The 26,769-nt window shown below is 34.1% G+C and overlaps 1 protein-coding gene across 7 annotated transcripts in view; it reads right to left on the reverse strand.

The window, feature by feature from the left end:
* Positions 1-3,047: 3,047 nt before the first annotated feature.
* SNX13 (sorting nexin 13) overlaps positions 3,048-26,769 on the reverse strand; it is a 127,605-nt gene continuing 103,883 nt past the window's right edge. For 5 of the 7 annotated variants that reach the window (XM_011222600.3, XM_034668784.1, XM_034668791.1 and 2 more), the window contains 8 exons: positions 22,447-22,554; positions 19,865-19,975; positions 15,758-15,919; positions 14,234-14,305; positions 11,140-11,285; positions 10,857-10,925; positions 9,086-9,198; positions 3,048-6,600 (listed from right to left, as the gene is read on the reverse strand). In XM_011222600.3, the coding sequence (XP_011220902.2) occupies positions 6,353-6,600; positions 9,086-9,198; positions 10,857-10,925; positions 11,140-11,285; positions 14,234-14,305; positions 15,758-15,919; positions 19,865-19,975; positions 22,447-22,554 (1,029 nt within the window). In that variant the 3' untranslated portion in view covers positions 3,048-6,352. Of the gene's footprint in view, positions 6,601-9,085; positions 9,199-10,825; positions 10,926-11,139; positions 11,286-14,233; positions 14,306-15,757; positions 15,920-19,864; positions 19,976-22,446; positions 22,555-26,769 lie in introns of all 7 variants that reach the window. The other 2 variants (XR_004627970.1, XM_034668807.1) reach the window with 2 other exon arrangements.

Genomic DNA, 26,769 nt, shown 5'->3' on the forward strand with positions numbered 1-26,769 from the left:
TCCCCCCCCCCCCCGCCGCCCCGCCTTTCCCCTCCTTTTAAGGCAGAGCTAGACATCCCCTTTACATTCTCCCTGCAAAGCAAGCCACAGATTTGTTGCGTGTTTGCTTATGGAGAAAAGACAGTCTCTGTGAATGATCATAAGTCGGTGGTTCTCAACTGGTGGCAGTTTTGCCCCAGACATCATGTGGCAGTATCTCGTGACATTCTTGGTTCTCATAACTGGGGGTGAAGGGTAGCGCTACGGGAATTATCTAGTGGGGAGAGCCCAGGGTTGCTGCTAAACACCCCATCCGGCACAGGACAGCTCCCACAACAGCTTAAAATGTCACTAGCGCTTCTGAGAGCTATGGCACAGATTAAAATCAGATCACCACAGCTGAGATTTCCAGCCTGCGCGTTTACCCGTTGTGAAACTTAGGATAAATTACTCAACCACTATATGCCTGATTTCTCCCATCTATCAACTAATCTGTACCTATATAGAGAAACACTAAATAACCGTTATGGGAATCTTTATTGGAAATAAACATACCTGTTCCTCCAGCTTCTTGGATTGCAGTATATATCCATATCAGCATCACTTGATCTTTTTCCCCTTTTATCTACATCTAAATTCTCTCTGCTGTTTCCACCTCTAGGTATGGAGGCTTCTACATGAAGATAAATCTTACTTTCAGTGCAAATCTTTATTACTATTGGCCTTTTCTTGGGATCAAGGTCTATAGTTGAGCAAAAAAGAGTAACATAGCAGATAGGCCTTCTGTCCTTTGAAAGGCCTCCTTACTGGGACGCCTGGGTGCCTCAGTCGGCCAAGGGTCTGCCTTTGGCTCAGGTCATGATCCCACGGTACTGGGATCAAGTCCCCAATCCGGCTCCTTGCTGCGAGTCTCCCTCTGCCTGCCACTCCCCCTGCTGGTGCTCACGAGCGCGCTCTATGACAAATAAAATCTTTAAAAAAAGAAAGAAAAGAAAGAAAAGAAGGAAGAGAAAAGAAAAAAAGAAAAGAAAAAAGGAAAGAAAAGAAAAAACGCCTTCCTTACAAGGTTAATCCTTGTTCTCAGGTATCTGAGAACATAATTTCGGAAGCATTCCTACCATTCCCCAAACTAATAAAGTGGCTCACTATGCCACAACTGTTTGTGCAAAATATATGGCTTATGCAGAACACGTGCTTTCCTTTGGAGAGTCCAGAAGTTTGGTACCTACCAGGCTAAGGGAGCCTACAGGATCCCCCCCCCCAATAAAAATCAGTCTTGAATCAGCTCCCCTGGTTGCCAGCAGTTCACGTGGGGCAGAATTAAGTGTCTCCTGCAAGACTCCACTGGAAGGATAACTTAGAAGCTCAAGGGGTTTCCCTCAGACTTTGCCCTGCAAATCCTTTTCCTTTGATCTTGTTCTTTATCTTTTTGCTGTAATAAATCTTAGCTGTGAGTAGGACTAAAGGCTGTGTGTCCTGTGAGCTCTCCTAGTGAATCACCAGTGGGTGGCCCTGGGACTTCCAGTACAAAAGTCCTATGTTTTTATTCCACCTGATGCTATGTAAAAGGTCATGTTTAACCACTTAAAATATCACATTTCATACATTTCTCATACACTGTATATAAACATGAGTTGATTAATTTTCATTCTATTAAATTTTTTTCTTGTTAAATACTAGGTTGTCAGCTGCTGCAATTTTTCCCAGGCCAAACGATATCTGCCAGTAAATATGGGTCAATGTTTGGCACACATTTTAAAAACTGAACTGTATCACATTTCTCTCTCCCCTCTGCACTTCCTAGTTAATATCCTCTTGACCACACTAGCAAGATCCTTGGCAAGTATCTTTCCCATTCCTCTTGGGACATACTGTATTATCCCTTACTGAGTTCATTATTCTGGTACCCAGGGCCAAGTTCAACTCTAATATCTGCTATATAACCATCTGTTAATTTTTCACGTTCTTTTTCTTTCGAAGACTCAACTTTCCATTGGAATGACAGGCTGAAAAATAAAACTTCATATCCTGAAACCATTAGTTTATAGTCTATCTAGAGTTTATTCCCTAATTAAAGATGCTTCACCTTTTTTTTCCACCCCATCTCAGATTTTTCAAATCATGTTCCTCGGGAACATTATCATCAAGCTATTAGACAAAAAATTCTGTGGTTTGGGAAGTTAGGTAAACTAAATTAAGATTTTTTTTTTTTTTTNGACAGAGATAGAGACAGCCAGCGAGAGAGGGAACACAAGCAGGGGGAGTGGGAGAGGAAGAAGCAGGCTCATAGCAGAAGAGCCTGATGTGGGGCTCGATCCCATAACGCCGGGATCACGCCCTGAGCTGAAGGCAGACGCTTAACCGCTGTGCCACCCAGGCGCCCCAGGTAAACTAAATTAAATAGACTTATTTATTCCAGAACTTTTTGGAAACTTTGATAGTATCATTTGGATTGTAAAGGAGCATCTCAGGGTTTGGAATAGTACATAGATTTGCATAAGTTACATAGAAGTATAAAATTCCTGCCCAGAAACGTCTTAAAGGGACCAATATTTTACAGGATGCACTCTGAACAAATACTATGCCTGTCAATAGTAGGGTAAGAGTACTCACAGCTGATGTCTGAGAAGCTGATACAGATGCAAGACTGAAAATACTATGACCAACCAGACAAAGCCACATTGTGAGTACTGAATCTATTGCCTTTAGAACTGAAACATCTAAAATATTAGGCAGACTATGAATTAAAAATGAGATCAAATAAAAACTGTTAATGGACTACTTACTACAGCTCTTTCTATGGAAAGATGACTTCATAATTTTGTATGATAGGTAAGTATGAAGTTTCTATAACATTGTGGTCATAAATTATTGCCCCATAAATGGAAAAATTAAATTCAGTAAGTTGTCAGTAATCATTCAACAGCTCTTCTATCAATACAGAACTTGAATTGCTTGATTTCTAAAATGAAAAGAAAGGAAAATACACAGAGATACTAAAATAAGACCATTGAGCAAGCACTTTTTAAAGCAATAAGAATACATCACAACTAAACAAATTCAACAAAAAGGTTTGTTAATACTTTATTAGTATTTTCTAATGGACAGAACATAACGCAAACCAAATAAAAATTTTAATCTTCTTTTTCGTTCAATAAAAATAACTGACATTCTGATCGTTGTTTCTTCTTTGTTAAAGAAGGAAAGTATTGATAGAATAGTTAGGCACACAGTTGACATTTACTGTACAATGATATGCACAAGTTATCTTTTAACAACTATAATCCTAAGATGTGCTCTTTATATTTTTCCCTTGTAATACAGGAGCCACGCTCCTATAAGCAAAATTTACTAATAACAAAAGAATTTTACAAGGAGTGACAAAAAAGACTTTTAAAACAAGTCCTTAAATAAAAGGATGCAGCAACAACGGAATGTAAGTTGTTGGGTTAAGAAGACAGTTTAAACTAGATCTCAAAACATTAAAAATTCATTTATTTTACAATTACTCAAATACACATGCATTAAATGAAAATATTGCACAAAATTAAAATTTTAGATTGTGAAATTTATATTGTTCTTAATTTTTTAAAAATTGATACACTTTCTGGTAGCACTTAACTGTTTGATTTTTTCCAAACACCAGCAGCACAAACTTAAAATGAGCAAACAGAAATATTCAAGAAAGTTTTTAATTTTTTTTTTTTAAAAAAAAATTAAGGCTAACCAAGTGCATCCATTGGTCAATGGCACAATTTTTTCAGCAACTATTCAGAACACCCTAATCAGAGGAAATGCCCAGCTAAGCGCTATATTTAAATCATACAATCAATTTTTAGGTGAATGAACTCTAAGTTAGTAGTGATGGTTTCTAAATAGTTTATATGTTACCTGAAAAAAATCAGAAAACCCAAAGAATGATTAATTTTGAAGGTTCTTGCCTAAAGGCACCAACTTTAAAAACACATTCAAAAAATCAAATCTCAGAAGACTTAAAGCCTCTTCAGGTATATATTTATATATGCAATAAATGCATTAAATGTAATAACTTTATTAAACATAGTACACTGTACTTGACTTATGAATTAAATATTTTACACACAGCTTGACCAAGTCATTCAAAAAGTATCTCTCATTTTAGCATGACCACAGCTCTCTCTGATGTAAAACACAGATGTGCATAGAGAAGACGCACAACCGTTTACATAAACTACCTACCATCTGACATTTCTGCTTTTGAAATATAAACTCTTTAAACAAAAATTTTTTAAAAAACCCATTTACTCATGTAGTTTTTGGTATGATTGCAGTTACCTTGCAGGGCTCTGTTATGAAAAGTTGCAGTTTTGCAGGACCTTTCTTTCTTTCCCTGGTTGATGGCCAGCATTCCTCACATTATCTGGAAATGCTTTTCATATGTACACACTAGGCTCTTACATGAATTCTTGTTTACTCTTAGACTTATTTTGTCAAAAAATATACTTGAAATGGGCAAGGGTATATCTGAAAATCATTGCACTTATGGCCATGCTGATGCTTCCCACAGACATGTTTCACAAATCCTCACCTTTAAAGCCTGGGGCATGGGGATGGACCACGGTAGGGAGACACACTGGGAAGAAAAAATATTATTTCTTCCGCCAGAGTCAATAAGGATCTTTTCTCATTTGCAAGTTGCAATGAAAGGGATTTCATTTATGCAATTCTTTAGACATGCAACACAGGCTGAATATATGCATACTCTAAGTATACACAACAGCATTATTAATAAATATGATTATTATTATAAAGCTTTAAGGGAAGGCTTTATTCTGTTATTAGGCTTCACTTTGTAAGTAGGATCTCTGTGAAAACAAGACAATGACATCTTGTTCCAATCTTAAAGCTCCCAAATAACTGGGATACCGATACTCTGTCCCTTTATCTTAAGCACCCAGACGTTCTTTTAATACCAGGATCTTGGCTCAGTGGTCTGATAAGTAGCTTCACTATTTTAAGGTTGTAGTGTTAAAAATTTTTAAAACAAAAAAACGCTGACATACCCAAACCCTTAGTCAGTTTAACTATTTAAAACTATGCAGAAATCCTGCATACAAGGGATATGAAGACTTCCAAGATGGACAAACAGAGAATGAGAAAACTAGAAGAAATGCAGAGGTTCCAGAACTGGAAAAGGTAATTTGTTGTTGTTGGTATAAAATTATTTCAGGGACTTAAATGTATACACCCAGGGGTTTTGCCAACTTGCTTTATTTAGTAGAATTTTACATTATGCAAAATATAAATAAAAGCATATTTTAAAAAATATTATAGTTCTGTTTTCATTATTTATTTTCATATATACATAGTAATAGAATTAGGAATTTGTCTGTTTACATATGACTAATAAGCTCATTTAATCCTTTGATTTGCTACTTTTGCAATCGCCTAAGGTATGTCTAGATCACGCATTTTAAAATTATATTGTAACTTTCAATAGTGCTGTTTTTTTTTTAAATTTCCATGTTTTTAAAATAACAGAATGCATTTGGCAGTTCTTTCGAGATTATACTCCCTATTGTATAATCAGTAATCTCTTAAAGATAAAGAAAACTGTAATAATTTTGAAACTTAAGTGAGACACTATATGCTTCTTTTTGCAAACAGAATACCAAAAGAAAACTTATGATTGAGTACCCTAAGAGCAAAATAGAGCCCCAAAGCACGTAAGAATCAATTAAAATTTGTTTTTTACCAATGAATAACAAATCCAATCAAATTCTGTTTTTGATTGGTTTTATTTTATGTCACAAAACTGTAATTAGGGAATAAGGTTACTTCATACTTTAAGGGCATCCTGACACTTTCCTCAGACCTGAAGCAGATGTTCCAAAGATCATTCACCTGGCTAATCCACATTATATCAAAATTCTGATAAAGATCTATAAAATTATTATGCCAAAAAAAAAAATCCCTCCAAATCATACATTGCTCAGTCTCCCATGGTTAAACAAATTAGCCAGTTTATCTGTGAACCATTGTTTTGTGCTTTCCTCAGCTCTCATGTACACATTCTGGCACTTTGTCATTGCTGGAGAATGCTGATTAGTTTGAAATGGAAGAGACCAACGTCATTCTTGCTTGAGAAGGGGGCAATATCCTCTCAATGTTGCAAAAATATGCACCAAATCATTTAAGACACAGAAATCTCTCTTGGTAGTGGCTGGATTACGGACGAGGATGAGAAGAACCACAGTCTTAAGGATGTATTAATAATCTATTTTGAGACACTAAAAGACTGGTGCGACATGACAGTATATGAGTTAAGCCCCAGAAGATCTGTCCATATTATTAGTCCTGGACAAAATGAACACCAGCTTCAGAGATTGGAGTGTCACCTTTTCTGTAAAGAAGGCGCTTGCGTAGTTTGAAGTTTCTGTTTATATTTCTGTATCTGCTTTGACCGTGAATGCAGTTTGTTGAAAAGTTCACGAAATTTATACTGTGGAAATAAGGTTTCCAAAAAGCCTTCCAAGAAGACATAAACCATTCTCCTATTTAACTGGTTGTGCTGAAACATTTCAAACACACGAAGAATACCTTTCCGTGTTGTCTCAGCCCCGATAATGTGCTTCAGTTCATCTAAATGAAGAGGGGACAAATAAGCATCATTCATTACTCGTATAAAGGAAACACAAGGCCTAAACTATGCTCTAAGTTTGAAGTATGTAAAGTACACAGCAGGGTAATAAATAGGAGCTACTCAGTTCATGTATTTCAGCTACGCATTCTAACTGAGATTAAAATCTACACGTCTGCATGCGTCTGTCCACTTATGTAATAACAGACACTGGGGAGGATATACCACAGGAAAAAGAAGCAGGATCTAGACTCCTGAAACCCCAAATTAGAGTTACAATCCTGTCCCTTAATACCCTTACAATATTTACCCATCCTGAGTTTGTTTCCTTACCTGTAAAATGGGGATTTATAATAACCAAATCCTTATAACTAAGAATTGAGAGAACTTTAATGAAATAATGTGAAAAGTGATCTGCAAAGGCTAAAACACTATACAAATAGTCCTACTGTGTCTAATGCACAGTAAGAAATACTGTAAGGAAATGATATATGAAAGGTGATTAACAATCTCAAAAAGCCTGCAATAGTAACAGTGCCCCAAGTACCCCAAGTATAAAGATGTTTACAGAGGGGAGAATTCCACATGGTATATAATCAAGAAAGGTTCCCTTCAAGGAAGTGATGAATGAAGGAGACTTTGCTACCTGGGCAGGAGTTTGACAGGCACAAAGAGGTGATGAATTAGCTGTGGGGGACAGAATAACAACGAGCAAATGGGCACTAAGTGGGAAAAACAAGGCAGGTTCAAAAAATGGGGGCACTACAGTTCAGCTAAATTTTGAAATTCTTTTAAAAGAATGTGGAGAGAAGAATGGAAACAAGTGCTATGGCTGTCAGAGTGAGCCAAGTGTGGAGCTTACTCCCAAGCGACATGAAGTTATTACAGATATCTGAGCAGGGGAACATGTAGGATTATCCTTAATTATTTATAATCAGGGCCCCAATATGCAGTAAATACTATTTAACTGCTTTCAAAAGAAACATGCAGCTTCCACAAGGTATGCTTCTACGTAGAAGTACTATGTAATTTAAAGCAAATGGCTTATGAATGTACTAAAAACAGGAAAGGGATTATGCGTGTATAAACATATATACCTTTACATTTAGCCTCACTTCTTTCAAGTCTTCACCCAAGTGTCCTCTTCTCACACAACTGCACCTCACCCGGCACTTCCCTCTTCCTGCACTATTGGTCTCGTCAGCACTTAACCACTAGCTAACATACGGGCCTTTACTTGTCTACCTTCCGTCTGTGTTTCCCAAATAGAATGTAAGCTCCAAGAAGGCAAAGATTAGTGCAAAGAAAGTGTCTGGCACATGAAACACTCTGAATAAGTATTTACTGAACAAATGCATTAGTTTCTTTCAGCTATATAAATCAGTCTACAGCACAATCTGGTTTGTGCTAACAGTACATTAAATAATATTTAATCCTAAATTGTCATTTATTTTTATTTTTCTAAAATGTTATTTCTACGATTTTTTTTCTTAAATGTTATTTCTAGGATTTGCTTTTTTTCTCCAAACGCAACAGTATATAGTCTGTAGGACAGAATTGATAGTCATGTGGCAAATTTCCAACTTGACTGACAGAAGAGTTTAAAATCTATAATGAAAATACAGTTCTAAGTTAAAGAAAAATGAAGTTATAGAAAAAGAAATAGATATTAAATGATGTTAATGAACTTCATAAATATTCTTTTTTCACTCTGTATTCATAATTAAAATGTAGAGAAGAGATATCTAAGTATTTTCAAAGATATTCATAACTAAAGAAGAGACCAAACAACCACCAGCCACACAAAATGGCTTTTCACATTCTAGAGGCCCTCTGATGGAGCGAAGGCAAAAGGGGGACAAAGTGAGTCTAAGTTAGTAAGACAGCAGTGTTCTAAAGAAGTAATTCAAATTAGACCAAAAGAACGCCACTAAGTATGTTTTCTTTGGAATCAGGTTTTAAATGAGATTAATAACAGACCAACCAGTTGTTTCTACATAAAGGGATTCTTTGAAAGAATACGTTCTCTGAGGTAGAACAAATACACTTCCTGAAAACCTCACACTTCATATTCTTTTATTCATCTGTCACATATTTTATCATCAAGTTTATTCTCAAAATGGTTCAAGGTAGCAAATGAAGTGGTTAAAAGCACCACTTTCTTTTTTTCCATGATTGAAAGCAATGGCTTTCAAGTCGCTCAGCGCAGAGCAGAAGCCCAACAGTCACTTCCTAGCTTGAAACCTGGGGTGGCTTACATAACCTCTTTGAGGTTCTATTTGCTCACATATAAAGCTGTGATGTCAACAGTGCCTAGCTTCTTAATAATGTTATGAGAGTTAGTGAAGAATATGTGAGAAGTGCACAGCAATAGTGCCTAACACACAGTAGTTACTAAAATCAATAGGCAGCTAAACCAGCATGCTCAATGCCAAAAATTCAGAAGAACTACAAATTAACAGATTTTTACCAAACCTGTTCACTCACCTGGCATAATTGAAAGTAATTTAGTTTTTCCTGCAACTCTTGTTCTCATTCGAATAGCTTTATCTCTGCACGGAACAGTCTCTGCTAAAATGCCATTTGGCCAAAAGGCATCTCTATTTAAGAAAATTAAATAAATGTTTAAAAAATTTTCATTTTCTAATGATATAAGTCAGTAAAATTATTCCAATTTTCTACAGAAAACACAAATGTAAATAGAAAGTGGAAACATTTCTGAAATTTCATAAAGGTATGACACTCAACAAATAGTAACTAAGAGCAGGGTTCAAAAGGATATACATAAGAAAAGTAACAGATGAATTGTGCTCTGGAATAATTTTTAAACACTAACAAATGAAAAAGAGAGCAAAATGAAATACATAGATGACTACATCACAGCCATCTAAACTCAGAGTAGGCCTCTGATCTCAATGAGATTGAACATCTGATCCAAATACAACCCCACAATATCTTGAATTTGGATACCTTATAGTTAATCTCCCTTAGTTGCCTTATAATTAAGCCAATACAAAACAAATCCTGCACCCACACCTTACAGTTAGACTGATTACAACATTCCTTTCACATATATACCCTATTCTCCTTCACTTGCACAGCGTGCTTTATTCCAGTTCTCCAATTCACAGGCCAAAGGCAAGAACGGAACACACTAAGGTTCCATCAGGGAATTTGGTCTGAGGGAGAGAGACTCCCAGAGCAGTTCTTAACTAACTATTAGAAACACCTGGGAGCTTTAAAAAATCTTTACGTTCAGGCCTTCTACTGATTAAGTCAGACTTTCGAGATGGGACCCAAGTAATCAGTACTTTTTAAAACTCTCCAAGTGATTCCAACATGCAGTCAAGGCTGAGAATCATGCTCCACAGTGAACCAAACATCATTCACCGGCCCTGAAACAGAATGCACATTCCAGGACAGGTGGTCTGACTTATGGCAATGGTCCGGTATGGTGGGGAGAAACTCAGTTTCAGATTAGAGAAAACTGTTGTTCCCCGCTTTCCAGCATGTGAGCTTTCAGACAAGCCACTAAACTTCTCTAATCCTCAGGTTCCATATAACAGAATGGAGACCAAAATCCCTCTCTCATAAAATAGAGTAAAATCAGAAAGTATGCATAAAGTAGTTGGCATAGTGCCAAGCAAATAATGTTCGATATTGGTAACTCCTTTCTTGCTTCTGTTACTTCAAAGTACATGATGTCATGAATATTTATGCCTTGCTTATCTTTCATTTTTAGAAAAGAGGTTTATTTCTTGCCGTGCTTTCCTTGAAGGGGCTGCATTTTATCTCAGTCCCTGGTGACTGGCAAAATACCAGGCACAGAGGAGGGGTTTAGAATATTTCTGGAGGATGAACACATGAATTGAAGTATCACTCCTCTTAATTTGTATTCTTTTCAGAGGTTTGAATAATTAATAATTAGTCCATAGCCAGAGACTTACATATTTTTTTAAATTTTCATTTAAAATCAAGGATTTCAATCACTTCAAAGCCACATTACTGTAATAAAATGTAACCAACATCTTAAAGATTATTCTCTTATACTTTTTTCTATTCTGGTTTTAAAGGAACAAAGATCAAAAGGTCCATGGAACAAATGTTTTATTATAATTCTTACAAGTCTTTTTGCTCATCAGTGATGATTAAAACCAAATTTAGGTCAGGAAAAAAAGAAAAGCAGTGAAAGTTAATTAGTGATAACAATGCTAAACTCTGTACTACCTGAAAGAAGTGACTGTGTCTTAAGATATACCTGAAACGTTTCACTAAGTCGGCTACTTGCTCAGGTGAGGTCATCCAATCAACATGGTCAACTATTTTTCTGAAAGTAAAGAAATTTAAAATTATTAGGGTCAAAATTTTAGAAGGTGTATAAAATAAACACTCCTTTCATGAAGTAACTTAATTTGTACTTCAATTATTTGTGAAAGCAAAAGACTGTTTTAAAGATCTTAAAAGGCCCAGAGAAGAAAATTGTCCTAGAAAGGTTGAACAATCTACTACCATTAGGATGGGATGAAAAAAAAAATTGGTACCTATTAATAGTATCACCATATGTGGCTCTAATAAGCTGCTGAAGTAGGTTTTTGATATTCCTTCGCAACCACTGATTTCTCTCTTTTAAGTCGAATACTTCATCCATAAGAAGCAGCATTACCCTAAGTGGAATATTGTCATCCACCTGAAAAAATATGGGAAGAAATGATAATACGTTTATTTGAATTACTTATTTACTATGAATGGCTACTTCTGCTGCTTTTACAAAATGACTGGTACCAATTTCAGAGATCAAGAGCAAGTTATACTACAGTTTTCATAACCTATCATTCTAATTTTAAAAGCATATGTTTTTAACAGTCATTTTGCAAGAATACAGAATTTCACAAACCTACAATTCCAAAGTGGTAGTGAAAAAAACTCAAAGTGGATCTATGACGTCTTAGGAAAAAAAATTGGCTCTTTTACTTTTAGTAGCGTCTGTACTACTTTGATAAGGCAAATGCTAGCCCCCTTTGCCGATTTTCTGGAGCATCTTTTTGAAAAGAACAAAATATTCTCAACATTTCTCCTTATTTAATAGAACAAAACACAATCTACAAAGAATAACATGTTATGCTTGGTTAGTATGTTACATGTACTCAGGTATTTTCAGGAAAAAGAAGCTAAAAGAAGATCCAGTATATAGCTAAGTTATTACAAAGGGCATATTTCACTATAGTCCTAAAATTTTCTTTTAATTTTTAACAAGTAAAAATTTGTACACTTTTATTATGGGAATATTCAATTAATGATGTAAAAAGTAAAGATAAAAGTAAAGATGACTAGAAGAAGAGCAAAAAACTAAAAGTTAAAAAAAGTAAAGACAACTAGAAAGCTATGATGTGAAGAAATATATATAAAACAGAATAGATTTAGAACTACAATAAAACTACATATATTGCCAGTAATTGTATAATGCTTTCATCACTAAGATACTCTTTCCAATCATTTCCTCATCCATATTATAATTTAAATCTTGAGAAAATAGCATGAGTTATATATTTCTCACTGTCATACTGTAAACATTTTCTTAGTGCACCTTCCCTTTCCATATGGAAAACTCACAGCTAACCGAACAAGGAATGACTGAGGTTGGTGAGGGGTGTGCCGGAGGGCAGAGACCAATTTCACTCCAGAGGCAAAATAAATACTGCTCTATTTTCTGATTGAGTATATTCATTAGTTTGGTGCGACAGGATAATTCTAATAAATACCTAAATTGTAAAAACTTTTTAAAATATTTTTTTATTTTCATTTTTTTTTAAAGATTTTATTTATTTATTCGACAGAGGTAGAGACAGCCAGTGAGAGAGGGAACACAGGCAGGGGGAGTGAGAGAGGAAGAAGCAGGCTCATAGCGGAGGAGCCTGATGTGGGGCTCCATCCCATAACGCCGGGATCACGCCGAGCCGAAGGCAGATGCTTAACCGCTGTGCCACCCAGGCGCCCCTCTTTTTTTTTTAATTAAAGATTTTATTTATTTATTTGACAGAGACAGCCAGCGAGAGAGGGAACACAAGCAGGGGGAGTGGGAGAGGAAGAAGCAGGCTCATAGCAGAGGAGCCCGATGTGGGGCTTGATCCCAGAACGCTGGGATCACACCCTGAGCCAAAGGCAGACGCTTAATGACTGAGCCACCCAGGCGCCCCCCCCCCCTTTTTTTTAAAGATTTTTAAATTGTAAAAACTCTTAACAGAAGGTAAAGTTATGCTGGATGTTACACCAGCATAACTCATAATAAAACATTCTAAAATATTCCTTAAAAAGCAAATAAAATATTACCTTTAAAATATAGTTTATTATAAGAAATTCAATGAAAACTGAAGGGAGATAATTATAACTTTAAAATAAATCTGCCTAATAGAACAGAATACAAAGCCCAGACCCAAATATATACTATGATCTAATCTGTGACAAGGGAGAAACTGTACACTTGGGAAAAGAGGCATTCTCAGTAAATGGTGCTTGGGTCAACTGCTCTTGCTCCATTCACAAAAATTAATCCTAGATGAATGGGAAATCTAAATCTGGCATGATAAAACAAAAAAGATTTTTAAAGAAAATCACAGGTGATCTTTGTGACCTTGTAGTAGGCACAGATTATATATATACTTTGCACAAAAGCACACCAACTAGAAGATATTCACAATACACAAATACTTCTTTCTGACAAAGAACCACTACTCAGATTATAGAAAGCACTCTTGTCAATCAAAAAAGACAAAGACAGCCAAGCCAACAGAAAAATAGAGGAAAGAGCTAGAGACACAAGACAAGACACCCAAATGGCCAACAAACATATGCAAAAAGGCTCAACATTTCCACGGTCATCAGAGAAATGGAAATCCACATGAGATACAACCAGAATGGCTAAAATTTAAAAGACATAACATATTGACTGTTGGCAGGCTATGGAGCATTGAAATTCTCATGCATTGCTGGCAGCAGTGTAAGCAGCACAAACACTTTGGAAAACTATTTGACAGTATCTCTTAAAACTGAACTTATGAATACCTTCCAACCAAGGAAATCCATTCCTGGGTACAGACCCAATGGAAAAGTATACTTAATTTTTTAATCAAAAGACATGTACCAGAATGTTCACAGGAGTACTATTCATATTCTAACAAATAAATTATACTTTATTTACAAAACGGAGTGCTGTTAAGTCCACAAGAATGAAGAAACTACAATCACACAAAACAACATGGAAGAATATCACAATGTTGAGCAAAAAAAAAAAAAAAAAAGAAAAAGCCAGACTTAAAGAGTACATACCTTACAGTTTCATTTATATAAAGTATAAAAGCAGGGCAGAAGTCAGGATAGTGATTATCCTTGGTGGGGGGAGAGGATAGTGACAGGAAGACAGCATTAGGGGCTTTCTGGGGTATTGGTAACATTCTGTTTCTTGCTTAGAGTGCTGATTACATGGACATGTTCAGTCTGTAAGAATTCATCAAACCTAACACATATAACATATACACATAGGTATAGAGTAATAGGTATACATATTATACTTCATTAAAAAGATCTATCAAATATGATTTCAATTACAGTTGAATACTGCAAAAAATAAAATTAACTCACAGTATCATCAAGTTGAGCTGAGACCCGACAATGTTCAGGATCTGAGTCAGTCTTCGGAATTAAAGGAGGCACCTAATATTTAAAAAACAAAAAAACAAAATAAACACACTAAAGCAGACAGTGAAAGAACACCATACAATAAACCAAAATGAGTATAAAGTGTAATAATAGCATTTAATTTGATTTTTGGAACAATATATAAACAAAGTTTATATGGTATTGAAAAGTATTAATAATCTACAATTAGAAATCCAATGTTAAAGTGTGATTACTTCATTACCAAAAAAAGTTTTTTTCCTTTAAAAAAAATGGACTTTTGAGTTGGAAGGGGAGATTACTTAGACAAACCCCTATACTTTCTAGAAGAACTTAAAGCTAAGAAAGATTAAATGATTTAAAAACCAAAAGTTAGTAGCACAGCCAGAGAACAGAATTCCAATCTTCTTTATTTTACCATAAGGGGCTTGACAGTAAGTTAATAAACTTAAGAAACGAATTAGTTTTAGACAATATAAGTTATGAGGAAAATGGAGAGATTGGTGTTAGCTAATAATCATCTGTCAGCACAGCAGGGACCATTAAGATCACCTATTATAACCCCTTCATGTTGCTGGTAAGGAAAAAAGAACCGGAAAAAGCTCAGTGACTTCTGTACAAAGTCATATGAGTAGTTACTGGCAGAAGTGGTACTGCAAAATCCTCATCTTCAGTGTTAGTATTATATCCCCAAGATTAGAAACAAAGATAAAGCATCAGAGAAAGTATGAGAATAAATAGGAAAGTATGGATTTACACATTATTTTAGGAGTTGTCTCGTAAAGAAATTCTATCTCTGTGTGTGTGTATATATATATATTTCCTCTTCACTCAAACATGATCTAACAAATAGAAAACTCTAACAGTAACTGGTTTTCTTTTATAGCCTTGATTATAACATGAAACAAGTAGGTCAAAATAATGAAAAGTATAAATAAGAAAGTAACAAACTACTTGGTCTGCTACCTGTATTTGCTAGTGTAATGAAAAATTTCCTATGAAACTCTTCTATACCACTCACTTGTATATCCAAGTAAAGGATGGCCCCAGAGGCTGACGATTGTGAGACTTTGCCTCCCTTTGATCTCCTAGCCACTTGGTCAGGTGACGCAGGAGAAATTAGGCTTTACGTTTCCTGGTGAATACTAGTATAGTTAATTTGTGCAACAGCACTTGCTTTTGTTTTAAAATTTAATAGCATTATAAAATAAAAACGGCATAACAGAATATAACAGTACAAAGGATGTTTCTTAACTTTACTGGCTTTTAAAATTCTACCCCAGCAAAGCCTGAGGAGTGACTGGATTTTACACTATCCATTTCTGATAAGAATTCATTCTCTTTAGTTTTTTTATTCTTTGTAAGACTATGTGTCTAGAGAGCTTTGGACTTCTGAAAAGAAGTAAGGTAAATCTAAGCAGAAGCTCAATAAATCTTAGTTGACTTAAAAATAGTTTGCTGTAGATATTACTGAAAACATCTTCTTACCTTGAAAAATGATTGCTTTATGTCTTGACCTAATCTTTCTGACATTTTGCCCATGTTGTCTGACATTTTAGTCATTCCCTCTGCCAAGCTATCAGGAAGGGATTTAACTGCATTTGAAACATTCCTCATAGAATTTCGAAGTGGATTTACAAAAGTGTCCATCTAAGGGGAAAAGATATTATACCATGACTTCATTGTATCAGACTTGTTATTTAACTGAGAAGTCTGGGAAAATACAGAGCGCGACACACATGAAAAATGCAATCATTTTCTAGTCTATAATATCTCATTGCATTTTAAAAGTATACAACAACCATCTTCAAAATATATTATCTTAAGAATGTATTTTCATACACAAATATATGATTAAAAAACTGGGGTGATAAGGCTATTGCTAGAAAATATAAGCCTTAGCTTATATAAAAAATAAAATATATTGCTAGTGATTATAAGTTTTGGCTGCCTTATTAAAGAAATTCTGAAAAATATAAAACATTTTCCAAAACAGAAATGGATGCAAACGGAATTAGCCACAACATTCTTTTGCTACAATTCAAGGCAATAATAACACAGATACTTTGAGGAGACACTGAAAAAATAAACAAGCAGATAAAATAAGCAGAAAGCTCAAGTAACTGACAAGTAACTAATGTTTATTTTTTAAAATAATTTTTTTATTACATTACATGCTCAGAATCTATAGAGGGACTAAAGAATCCTTTAGTAATACAGAAAAGCTTTTAAGAAAATATGATCAGAAATATAAAAAGGAATAATCTCCAGGGGGGTAGGAAGCATTCAGATTGACATTCTGACTGCACAAATGTCAGATAATTTCAATTAAGGGAGAAACATCTAGAAACCAAAATAGTCTGCATATGGAACTATGAGAATTTTAACAGACAGAAACAAAGAAAAAGAAAAAAGGGACACAAAATCAAAGTCATAAAAAAACTACAAGAATATTTTCCAGAAAGTGTGAGTCTCATAAGAACTAATACAGAAACAAATTATGTTCCCTGCCAAAAAGAAAGAAAAAAAAAAAAGTAAAAGAAACTGAACTCCACTACTTTAGGAACATAGCACAGTGTTAAGAGATGGTATCAAGAAGATAAAACTTCTTCACTCTAAAACGCTTTCATGGTTTCCATTAAGAAAAACTAGAAAAGGTTAAATAAGTACTATAATAAACAACAAGTGAATTTCAAGATAGCTGTAAAATAATTAGGAGTTTTAGTTAGTCTTTGGATTAAGCTGAGTCAATAGTGCTCTAGATATGCTTGATGGAATATGTAACATTTAGGAAGGACATTGTCACAATAGAACAATTCAGAGGAGAACTAAAGGACAAAAACAAGGATGAAGAACGGTCTGAAAAACACTACAATTGGTACACAAATATAGAGATAAAAAGGTTAAAAAGATGAAGCTAACTCCCTGTGTGCATGTGCACTTGTGTGTAAAGTTACATATGTGTGTATATACATGTAGCTGCACACTAAACATGGGGCTAAACTACCAGTGATACTCTTCTAAAATAATAGAATCTAAATCTGTTTCATGAGTTAGTTAATAATTATAAATAGTTGCCTGTGCACTATCCTAGACCTACAGAATTCATTTCTTTTTCCTTTCCTTTTTGTTTTTTATTTGTTTTTCAATTTCTGAGGGTAAAGCCCAAGCATCTGTATTGGGGACAGGGAATGAGTGAACTAGAGGGATGGAAAAACCTCCACAGGTGATTCTGATGCCTAATCCTGAAAAAAGCAGAATTTTAGAAGCATAAAAACAGATTCCATCACTATATGACAAGATTTCCACAAACAGGATTTGTCTTAAAACACTTGCTTAAAACAAAAAAACAAACTTGTAAATTACCAAGCAGAGGAACCAATTATGGATCACCAGAACAGTGTACACTTGGCCTGACTTACAAAGATGTCTTCCTTTCATTATCACTTTAATCATGTGTATCAGTAACAACGCAAAGTAATTTTAACTTAAACTTAGGTCCCTAACTATAGCTTAAAAAATGCCTTCACACCATGATATAAAACTGGATATTCATAACTATGAATAAAGGAAGACTGTTTGTTAGCTACTCTTCCTAGGAATTCCCCACATATTTTGAAAGGCTAGACATATTGTGTGACCAGGTTAATATGTTATAAAGTATTATTTCTCAAACTCTGATAGCCACTAATAAAATGTTTGCAGATGATTTCTCTAATACCTATTAAATTTCCAGTGAAATATAATTAAGAAAAAAATATTAAATTATAATTTAGCCAAAAAGGAAATGTAGCTGAAAAACCCTAATTTTTGATGTGCATAAAAATTATTTTGCCAATCTAAAAGAGGTCAAGATGACCTTGGTAATAACCAATAAGATTTCTAAAAAAATGTATGTTACTATGGACTTCCAGAAAGACTCAGAAGGATCTTTAGATTCCAGCGGTAATATTTTTAAAAAGCAATATACAACTCTTTGGATCTATAAAGCATATATATGCTTTACACACACACACACAACACACTACTATGGTCAACAAAAAAATCGTGTACATTTGAGGCAACGTTATCGATTTGTTAGTTTATCTTAAACCTGATATGATCTTGAGAGAAGATAAGGTAAATATCAAAAAGATGGAATACTAGAAGGCATCTCTATTGACAATAAAACCATTTAGAGTTGAAATTTAAACTCAATCACTTCAATCATGAAACACAAAGACAATACCAGCACATTGTCCCCCCACCATTATGAGGCACATTAAATATAGAACTTGTTATTAAAAGATTCCACTTAAAAATATTAACGTCCACTTGGATGTTAAAACCCAACAACCCAGAGTAATCATACAAAGTTCTTATGTTTAATTCTTACTCGTTCTGTACCAGTAAGTAATTCTTATTTTATACCATTCCTTAATCTTACTTATTTTCTACCAATTCCTTAATCTTTTTTTTTTTAAGAAATTAGTTTTTTCGGGGGGGGGGAGGGGATGGCGGGGGGGAGGAGAGGAGCGCCAGGGAAGTCACTTTTTGTTTTTAATTCTCATTTTGAAATAATTTTAGACTTTTGAAAAGTTAGAAAAATATACAGAGTGCCTACGCACTATCCACCCAGCACTCCCAACTGCTATTACTGCTGCTACTACTGCTAAGAAGCAACATTTTTCTGAAGTTAATGAAGTGCCAGGTATTGTCATACATGGGCCATCACATCTGATTTGTACAATGCTGTAAAATGAGGATTAGTGTCTTCATTTCTTGGAAAAACTAAAGGAACAAAAGGTGAAGTAACATGTCGCAGGTCACAGCCAGTAAATGCAGAGCAGGGATTTAAACCAAAGACTAATTCCAAAGTCTGTGTTCTCACTCACTAAACTATCTTGCCCAATTTGAGCACTTAGTCATTTATTGTCTTAACCTACCACCTAATTCCAAGGGTAGGACCCGTATCCCCAAAGAAATTTTAAACAATAAAGATTTCACCCAAGGGGCATAAATACTTTCAGGAACATACCTGTTTGACATTTTTCTTACCCTCACTCCAAGCAAAAGACCTTTCCTCCCAGTAAGAAATAGCTCCTTCTCAAGTTATTGAAAAGCTTGCGACCTACCTCAGGCAAATCTTCCTTACTGCATTATTTCAAAACTCCTTTTTTCTTTCTTTTAAGCTCCTGCTAGATTTTAATCTACACGTAAAAATAGGAGTTTATACTTATTAGATTAGATATGCCTATCAATAGTAGGCTTCATAAACCATAGAACATAAACATGCCAAGAAGCATTTAATAAAATTTTCTGGTTTTAAAATACATAAATATAAATTTATTTTCTTTTATTTAAAAAAATGTATTAAGGGGCACCTGGGTGGCTCAGTCAGTTAAGCACCTGCCTTAGGCTTAAATCATGATCTCAGGGTCCTGGGATGGAGTACTGTGTCGGGCTCCTTGCTCAATGGGGAGTCTGTTTCTCCCTCTCCCTCCGTGCTCTCCCTCTGTGCACGTGCTCTCTTTCTCTCCCTCAAGTAAATAAAATCTTTTTAAAAAATGTATGAAAACAGACCTATAAAGAAAACCAATGCAATGGTCTGCTTACCTTGCGAGCAAAATCCCCTTTCCCTTTACTGTAGGCTTTGTTCTCAAGGAAATCATACACATAGTGAGCCAAAGCTGGGGATGCTTTCATCATTTCAGGAGTTAACAGTAGCTAATGGGAAAAAAAAAAAAAAAAGATATCTTACATAGATATGGTATTGGAAATTAACTCCTATCTATAATTTTATCTGCTAGAAAATTAACAATGTACAAAATTTTAATTTTGTATTAAAAAAACAATTACACAGTTTATAAATAAAGTCATCAATAATTCTATGACCATTAACAGTTTGGTGTATATTCTTCCCAACCGCTTTTCAGTGGATCTAATGTGCATCTAATGTGACAGTTGTCCAAATGTATTTACTACAGTAGTCCCCTTTCTCCATGGGGGATATATTCCAATCCCCCTCCCCTCCAGTGGATTCCTGAAACCAAAGATAGTACTGAACCTTACATATACTGGTTTTTCCTATATATACATACCTATGATAAAGTTTAATTTATAAATTAGGCACAGTAAGGGATTAACAGCAATAATAATAAAATAGAACAATTATAATATGCTGTAATAAAAGTATATGCAATATATTCTGAATGAGGCCTCTCTCTCTCTCAATATATCTTACTGTTCTGTACTCACCCTTCTTCTTGTGATAAGAGATGATAAAATGCCTAAGTAATTAGATGAGGTGAGGTGAACGACATATGCATTGTGATGCAGCATTAGGCTACTCTGACCTTCTGACAATTCATCAGAAGGACAATCAACTGCTTCTGGACCATGGCCATGGCTGACTGTGGGTAAGTAAAACCACAGAAAGCAAAACTACATTTAAGGGGGAGACTACTGTAGTCCATTTTCAGGTTTTATAGCTTATACTATGAAGATTCACATTAATAAACTGTTTTGTTATTCACATCCTAATTCTAGAATTAACATTAATAGAAAGTACATAAAATAATCTGAACATACTGCTTTCACAACTGTTAATGATATGACCTAACATTCTAACCTTAATTCCTTCAATGGAACATATTTTGACATATACAGAGTTCATCAGCTACAATGTATATGATATGGTACAGCCAAATTTAAAAGATACATTTATGGCACCAGATTTGGGAAAAGGTCTTATAAATAACTGATACAGATTTTTATACAACTAAAGATAGTATATTTAAAAAATCCAAGTGTTTGGGGCACCTGGGTGACACAGTCGGTTAAGCATCTGTCTGACTAAATTTCAGCTCAGCTGATGACCTCAGGGTTGTGAGACCAAGCCCAGCGTTGGGCTCTGTACTCAGCATGGTCTCTGCTTGTAATACTCTCTCCCTCTGCCCCTCCCCCAAATTGTGCTTGCTTGCTCTCTCTCAAAATAAAATCTTTAAAAAATTTTTAAAAATTAAAAAATCAAAGTGTTTGACAAGAGTCATACAAATCAAATCAGTCATTCAGCTTTAAGTCAGAAGGCAAAGGTAAATAATAAGAGATTTCTATGATTTGCTATCTTTTCAGGAAATAATAATGCCATGGAATTACAATTATGGTTATAAACAAACCAAATCAAACTTACAAATGTTTTTACAAATGCTTAAGAGAGAGAGAAACCTTCCAAACAAAATACCCAGTACAGCATTAGCTAAGTTTCACTATATACTAACGAAGGGTCAGCAAACTTTTCTGTAAAGGTCCAGACAGTAATTACTTTTAGGTTTGTAGTTCACTGTGTCTTTGCTGAAACTACTCAACTCTGCTGTAGCAAAATGTAAAAGCTGTACTAGGCAATAATAAACTAAATGAATGGCTGTGCGCCAATAAAACTCAATAACACATATGGTGAACTAGATTTGGTCTGCAGTCTGGACTTTGCTGACCCCATTCTAGAGGGTGGAGTTGAGGGGGGTCTAAAAAATGGAACATTATATACTCTGGCTAAAGCCAGTTCTACTAGATGAAAAACCTTTACAAATCATTCATTAGCATAAAGAACTATAAAGTGATGTTATTATTGTATCTAGCATCTGCGTACCCAGTCTAAAAAAAGTTTTTTCTGGGATAATTAACTTGTGAGCCAAGTTTTGTTATTCCACCACAGAAATCTACATACTGAGGATACTACATGTTAAGAAATAGTACCTAGGATCTATTCCTCTTTTGAATTATTCTGTAATTTTAGAAGCCTTAGGCTCCCTGTGGACCATAGGAGGCATTTATCAGGAATGAAAATCTGCTAGCTTTGGATACACCGTGAAGAGCTACTACCTACTGAATTGGAAATATTTATCTGTTTAGTTTACATAAAACACCTAGACTTTACAGTGATGTGGAAGAGATATGTGTGCCTGTGTGTGTATATTCATCTAAACCTGAAGCGACAAAATCCCTAGCACTGTGTCCAGAAAACTTTTAAGTTAGTCAATAAGAAAATATTGGTAAATTACTGAACAGATGTGACATGCTACTGGTAAGTGGTTACTATCCCGCTATTATATTAAAACATTCTTTAATAAAGAAATCTACTATATCTGTATGGCTATATTAAAATGAAAATCTATGGGTAATAATAAACATGGACTTACCTGCAGATATGCATTTAAATCCTTTTTTCTTTTTTCTAAGAAATCTCTATCCATATTATTAAAAGTCTTTTTACCAGGAAGCTTCAATATGCTTGACAAATTTTCAAACTAGAAGATAAAATACATTCAATAATTTTAGATTTTTTACAAAAAAAGCATTTTCCAGGGAATAATTCCTCTATATATCAAAAGCATAAGATTATTTTGTGATATATTTTATTATATTAAGCAAAAATCAGAAAGTACGTCCAAACACAGTTCTAATGCTATTTATTTATAAAGGAGCATTTTCAATCAAGAATGACAAACATGGGTAACTGATAAAGAGGGATGATATCCACATGGGGTTTCATTTTATTACTCAAATTTTGTTCAAAATTATAATAAAAGGTTTTAAAATATTTTCCTTAACACTTGACCTGTGAATAAAGTACTGGCAAATACATTTTTAATGATCAAAGACCCACGAGTTCCTGGCTTAAGAAATCTAATAAAGAAATCTTTTTTAATATTGATGACTGCCAATCAGTTAATCATTGTAACAGCTAATTATTAAAAATAGAAAAGGCAAATTTCAAAATATAGACTACAGTTTTATTACAATTCTGCATATAAACGACAGTACAACACTGACTTCTTCCCCACCAAACACATGAAAAATAAACTCAGAGATTATTACGAAAAAAACATAAAAGCCATTAGTATGTAGCTTATCTTTGTAAGGCCACAAACACCAAGTAAGTGTACATGCTCTAAGCCTAGCATTTACAGGGTGCACCTTCAGTGGGCCACACATATAGTCACATGCTGTGCCTACTAAAGCACAGACTTTTAACTACACCAGCTACTAACACAGCAGGGGAGTAGTCATTTAGCTAGAGACTGTGGCTGGCCAAAGCCTAGTAACTGAAGCAGCAAGCAGCATTCCTGTTTTTCCCAGGTGATACATGTCTCAAACTGAAACAAACTTTCTATACAGCAACAATAATGGCTTTGTAAAGAAAACTCACTCCTGGTGCAGAGATTAAAGAGGAAATGAAAAGGTGTAGGATAATTTTCATCTCCAAACTGGAAGATTCTGAAAAACTATTAAATGGAATGGCAAATTCAATGGCTGCCTGGAACTATAATGTGAATAAATTCATGGCATGTTATACATGAAAGGTAAGGGCAGTGCTTTTACCTCAGCAAAGGCAAGAAAAAAACAAAAGAGGAAAGTTACAATTTAAAGGGAAAATGTTATGCTGTAGCAATATTTACAAATTTGGTTGCTCACAAAAGTATTAAAATGGGTCCTCATTGAATATCAAATGTCCAGTGGAGAGTTCCTGGTTTTACAAATTAATTAAAAAAAAATCATACCTTATGGAAATAAATTAATTTTTTTCAAGGTGTCCTAAACGATATTTAATTTGCTGGAATATTACTTTTCTACATTATTTTAAACTACTGACTTAACTTTACAGAATACATAGTTTATTCTGGTAATACAAAGGTGTTATGGGCTGAAAGGTATTGCCCCAATGTCTTATGTTGAATCCTTAACTTCAGAATGTGGCTGTCATTTGCAGATAGAGCCTTTAGAGAGGGGATTAATTAAAACAAAGCCCCCAGGGTGGGCCCTAATCTAATCTGACTGGTATCCTTGTAAATGGAGGAAATCTGAACACACAGACAATCAGGGATGTGGGCACAAAAGGAAAAGGCCAGGTGAAGCCATAGAGAGAAGGGTGACCAACTGAAAGCTAAGGGCAGATGCTTCAGGAAAAACCAACACCTTGATCTTGGACTTCTATAAATTCCCGAGCTGAAAGAAAATTATTTTTATTGTTTAAGCCACTCAGTCTGTGGTATTTTGTTATGGTAGCCCTAGCAAACTAATACATCAAAGGAATATAGCAGTTTGCAATAAAACCAACAATTTATTTCAGAAACTTTAAAATATTGAACCTTGTTAATTAAAAATAAAACAAATTAAATGCCACAAAAAGTTATTTTCTTAAAGCCTAGATTATCAAACTCTTTTTAAAATTATCTGGAACAGAAGCATTAATGACAGTTTTCTCAAATATTGTTATTATGAAAGAAAAAAGATGAAATTTATACTCTATATTAAACTCATTACAAGCTTGGTATTTTAAAGATTTTATAAGTACAAGTAAAAGGTGGCCCACTCCCTGTAAAGTAATATAATTCCCTCTGCCAAAAACTCAAGAAATTTTTTTAAAGCATGTAAAAAAAAATTAGAAATTTGCTTGAACTTAAGAACTCACATAAATTAAAACAAAGAGTATTCATGTTCACAAAGAACTCAAATATTATATATAAATCACAGACATTCCAAAATCAAAGATTTTATCTTTCTACACTAAATATGTCAGGTTTAGATTCCTAATGCACTACCGGAAAATTCAAAAAGCATCCCTGAAATTTTATGTTATAAGGATTCAAAATTGGTTTATATCCAGGCACGTAAATACTTTTACTCAGTTACCTTAATGCATACTTAATATTTTTTAAATCACTAGTATTTTATCAGTGCTAATATACAGTTCACCCAATATGGGTGACACATAGGCAGTGTCTACTAGAATGTAAGCTCCCAGAGGCAAGGACTTCGTCTGTCCTGTTCAGTTATATTCCCAGCACTGAGAACAGTACCAAGCACACAGAAAAAACTTAATACATATTTGTTGAATAAATAAATGCATATTTCAGGCAATTGCTAAAATAATGTCACATTTAATTTTTTAATTATTTTCAATCAACTTTACAAATCTTTATCTATAAAATAGCAAAAAAGGCCAAAAAATCTTTAAAGAAAATAAATGATTTCATATATTTAGACTGGAAAAAGTTTACATCACAAAGTTAAATAAACAAAACCTGTTCTAAAAAAAATGTTAACACTTCAAGAGCTCTACGGAGCTAAAATTCATTTGCGTCAACAGGCTCTACTGTTACCAACTAATGCATTACTACTGGGTCACTGCATTTTTCTTCTGCTATTTTATGAGATTTAAATTTAAAAATACAGGTAAAGCAGAGCTAACAGGCAAACAGCCTGAATTTTATTTACAAATGCTTAGCATTTTGCTTAAAGTTACATTTTCACTCACAAGCTTTGTTTTTAAATTCTTAAGCTCTGTGAGCAATCTAGATAAGTAATCACACACTAATAGAACTTGATAGGAAACAAAGTCAAAACCACTCTGCCTATACTGAGCCCTTTCAAAAATGAATTCACTTTATTAATTTCATTTAATTTTTGATGTTGTATTGAAAATGAAAATTTCTGTATAAACTGTCCCATTAATAAAAAATTTTAAAGTATGTTCTTCACTTGTATTTGTCAATATGTAAACATGATATTTACATTACTAGACTAGAAAATTTCACATTATACCAAATTCCCATTGATTTACAAGTAAATAAAGTACTTCTTCGCAATTCAAATTATCTTAACGTGAGAAAAGATACATAAACTGTGGGATTTTAGCATATAAAACAGGCAATATTTTAAAAATGCAGGCAATTATTTCTTCAACGTGGGACAGAAAATTCTTTTACCTCTGCAAAAAATTCAAGCTAAACATGAAGAAACAAATCAAGAAACATGCTGATCTATTCAACAACAAAAACAGAACAGGCATGTCTGAAGTTATTAATTTCCCTATGAATATAATTCAAAGTAGTCTTTTTCATATGGACTTCTGTAGTCAACACTAATCTGTTCTTAACCACTTTTAAGCCATTAATAGTTTATCTCACTCTACTCACAGAATATTTTAATGAGATTATCATGGTATCAACCATATTTTTTCCACTATCTTAACTGAAAAAGGTATTTTCTGATTACTCAAATAATACAATGTCATTTCAAAGCTGTCAATTCAACGTCACCATTAATTATTATTATTTTTATTGGTTTAATACAGTTGCATATTTAAAAACCGTGAATGAAATAAAAGATTCTCAAAAGTTAAAATAAATTCCATACATCACATATTCCAATTCATCTGGTGATAATCTACATTTTTAAAGTTAAAGAAAAAAGTATTTAATAAAAAAGTAAAACAGAGAAATAATTTGTTAACATGTGTTATCTTTAAGGGTCCATGTACTATTAAAACAAAAGGGTTGTATGTAGTAAGAATTAAAAACATTACTTGGTTAATGTTAAACTTAATTTAGGTTGTGGTTTATAAACAAACTTGATGAACCAAGGACTTAACTGTTACACTGTGGGGATAAGGATGCCATTTAAAATAATTAGAGCTCTGAATTATATTGCTGAAAACAAAACACAAAATGCCCTGTAGT

Source organism: Ailuropoda melanoleuca, chromosome 1 (assembly GCF_002007445.2).
Source record: "Ailuropoda melanoleuca isolate Jingjing chromosome 1, ASM200744v2, whole genome shotgun sequence".
In the NCBI taxonomy this organism is placed as follows: Eukaryota; Metazoa; Chordata; class Mammalia; order Carnivora; family Ursidae; genus Ailuropoda; species Ailuropoda melanoleuca.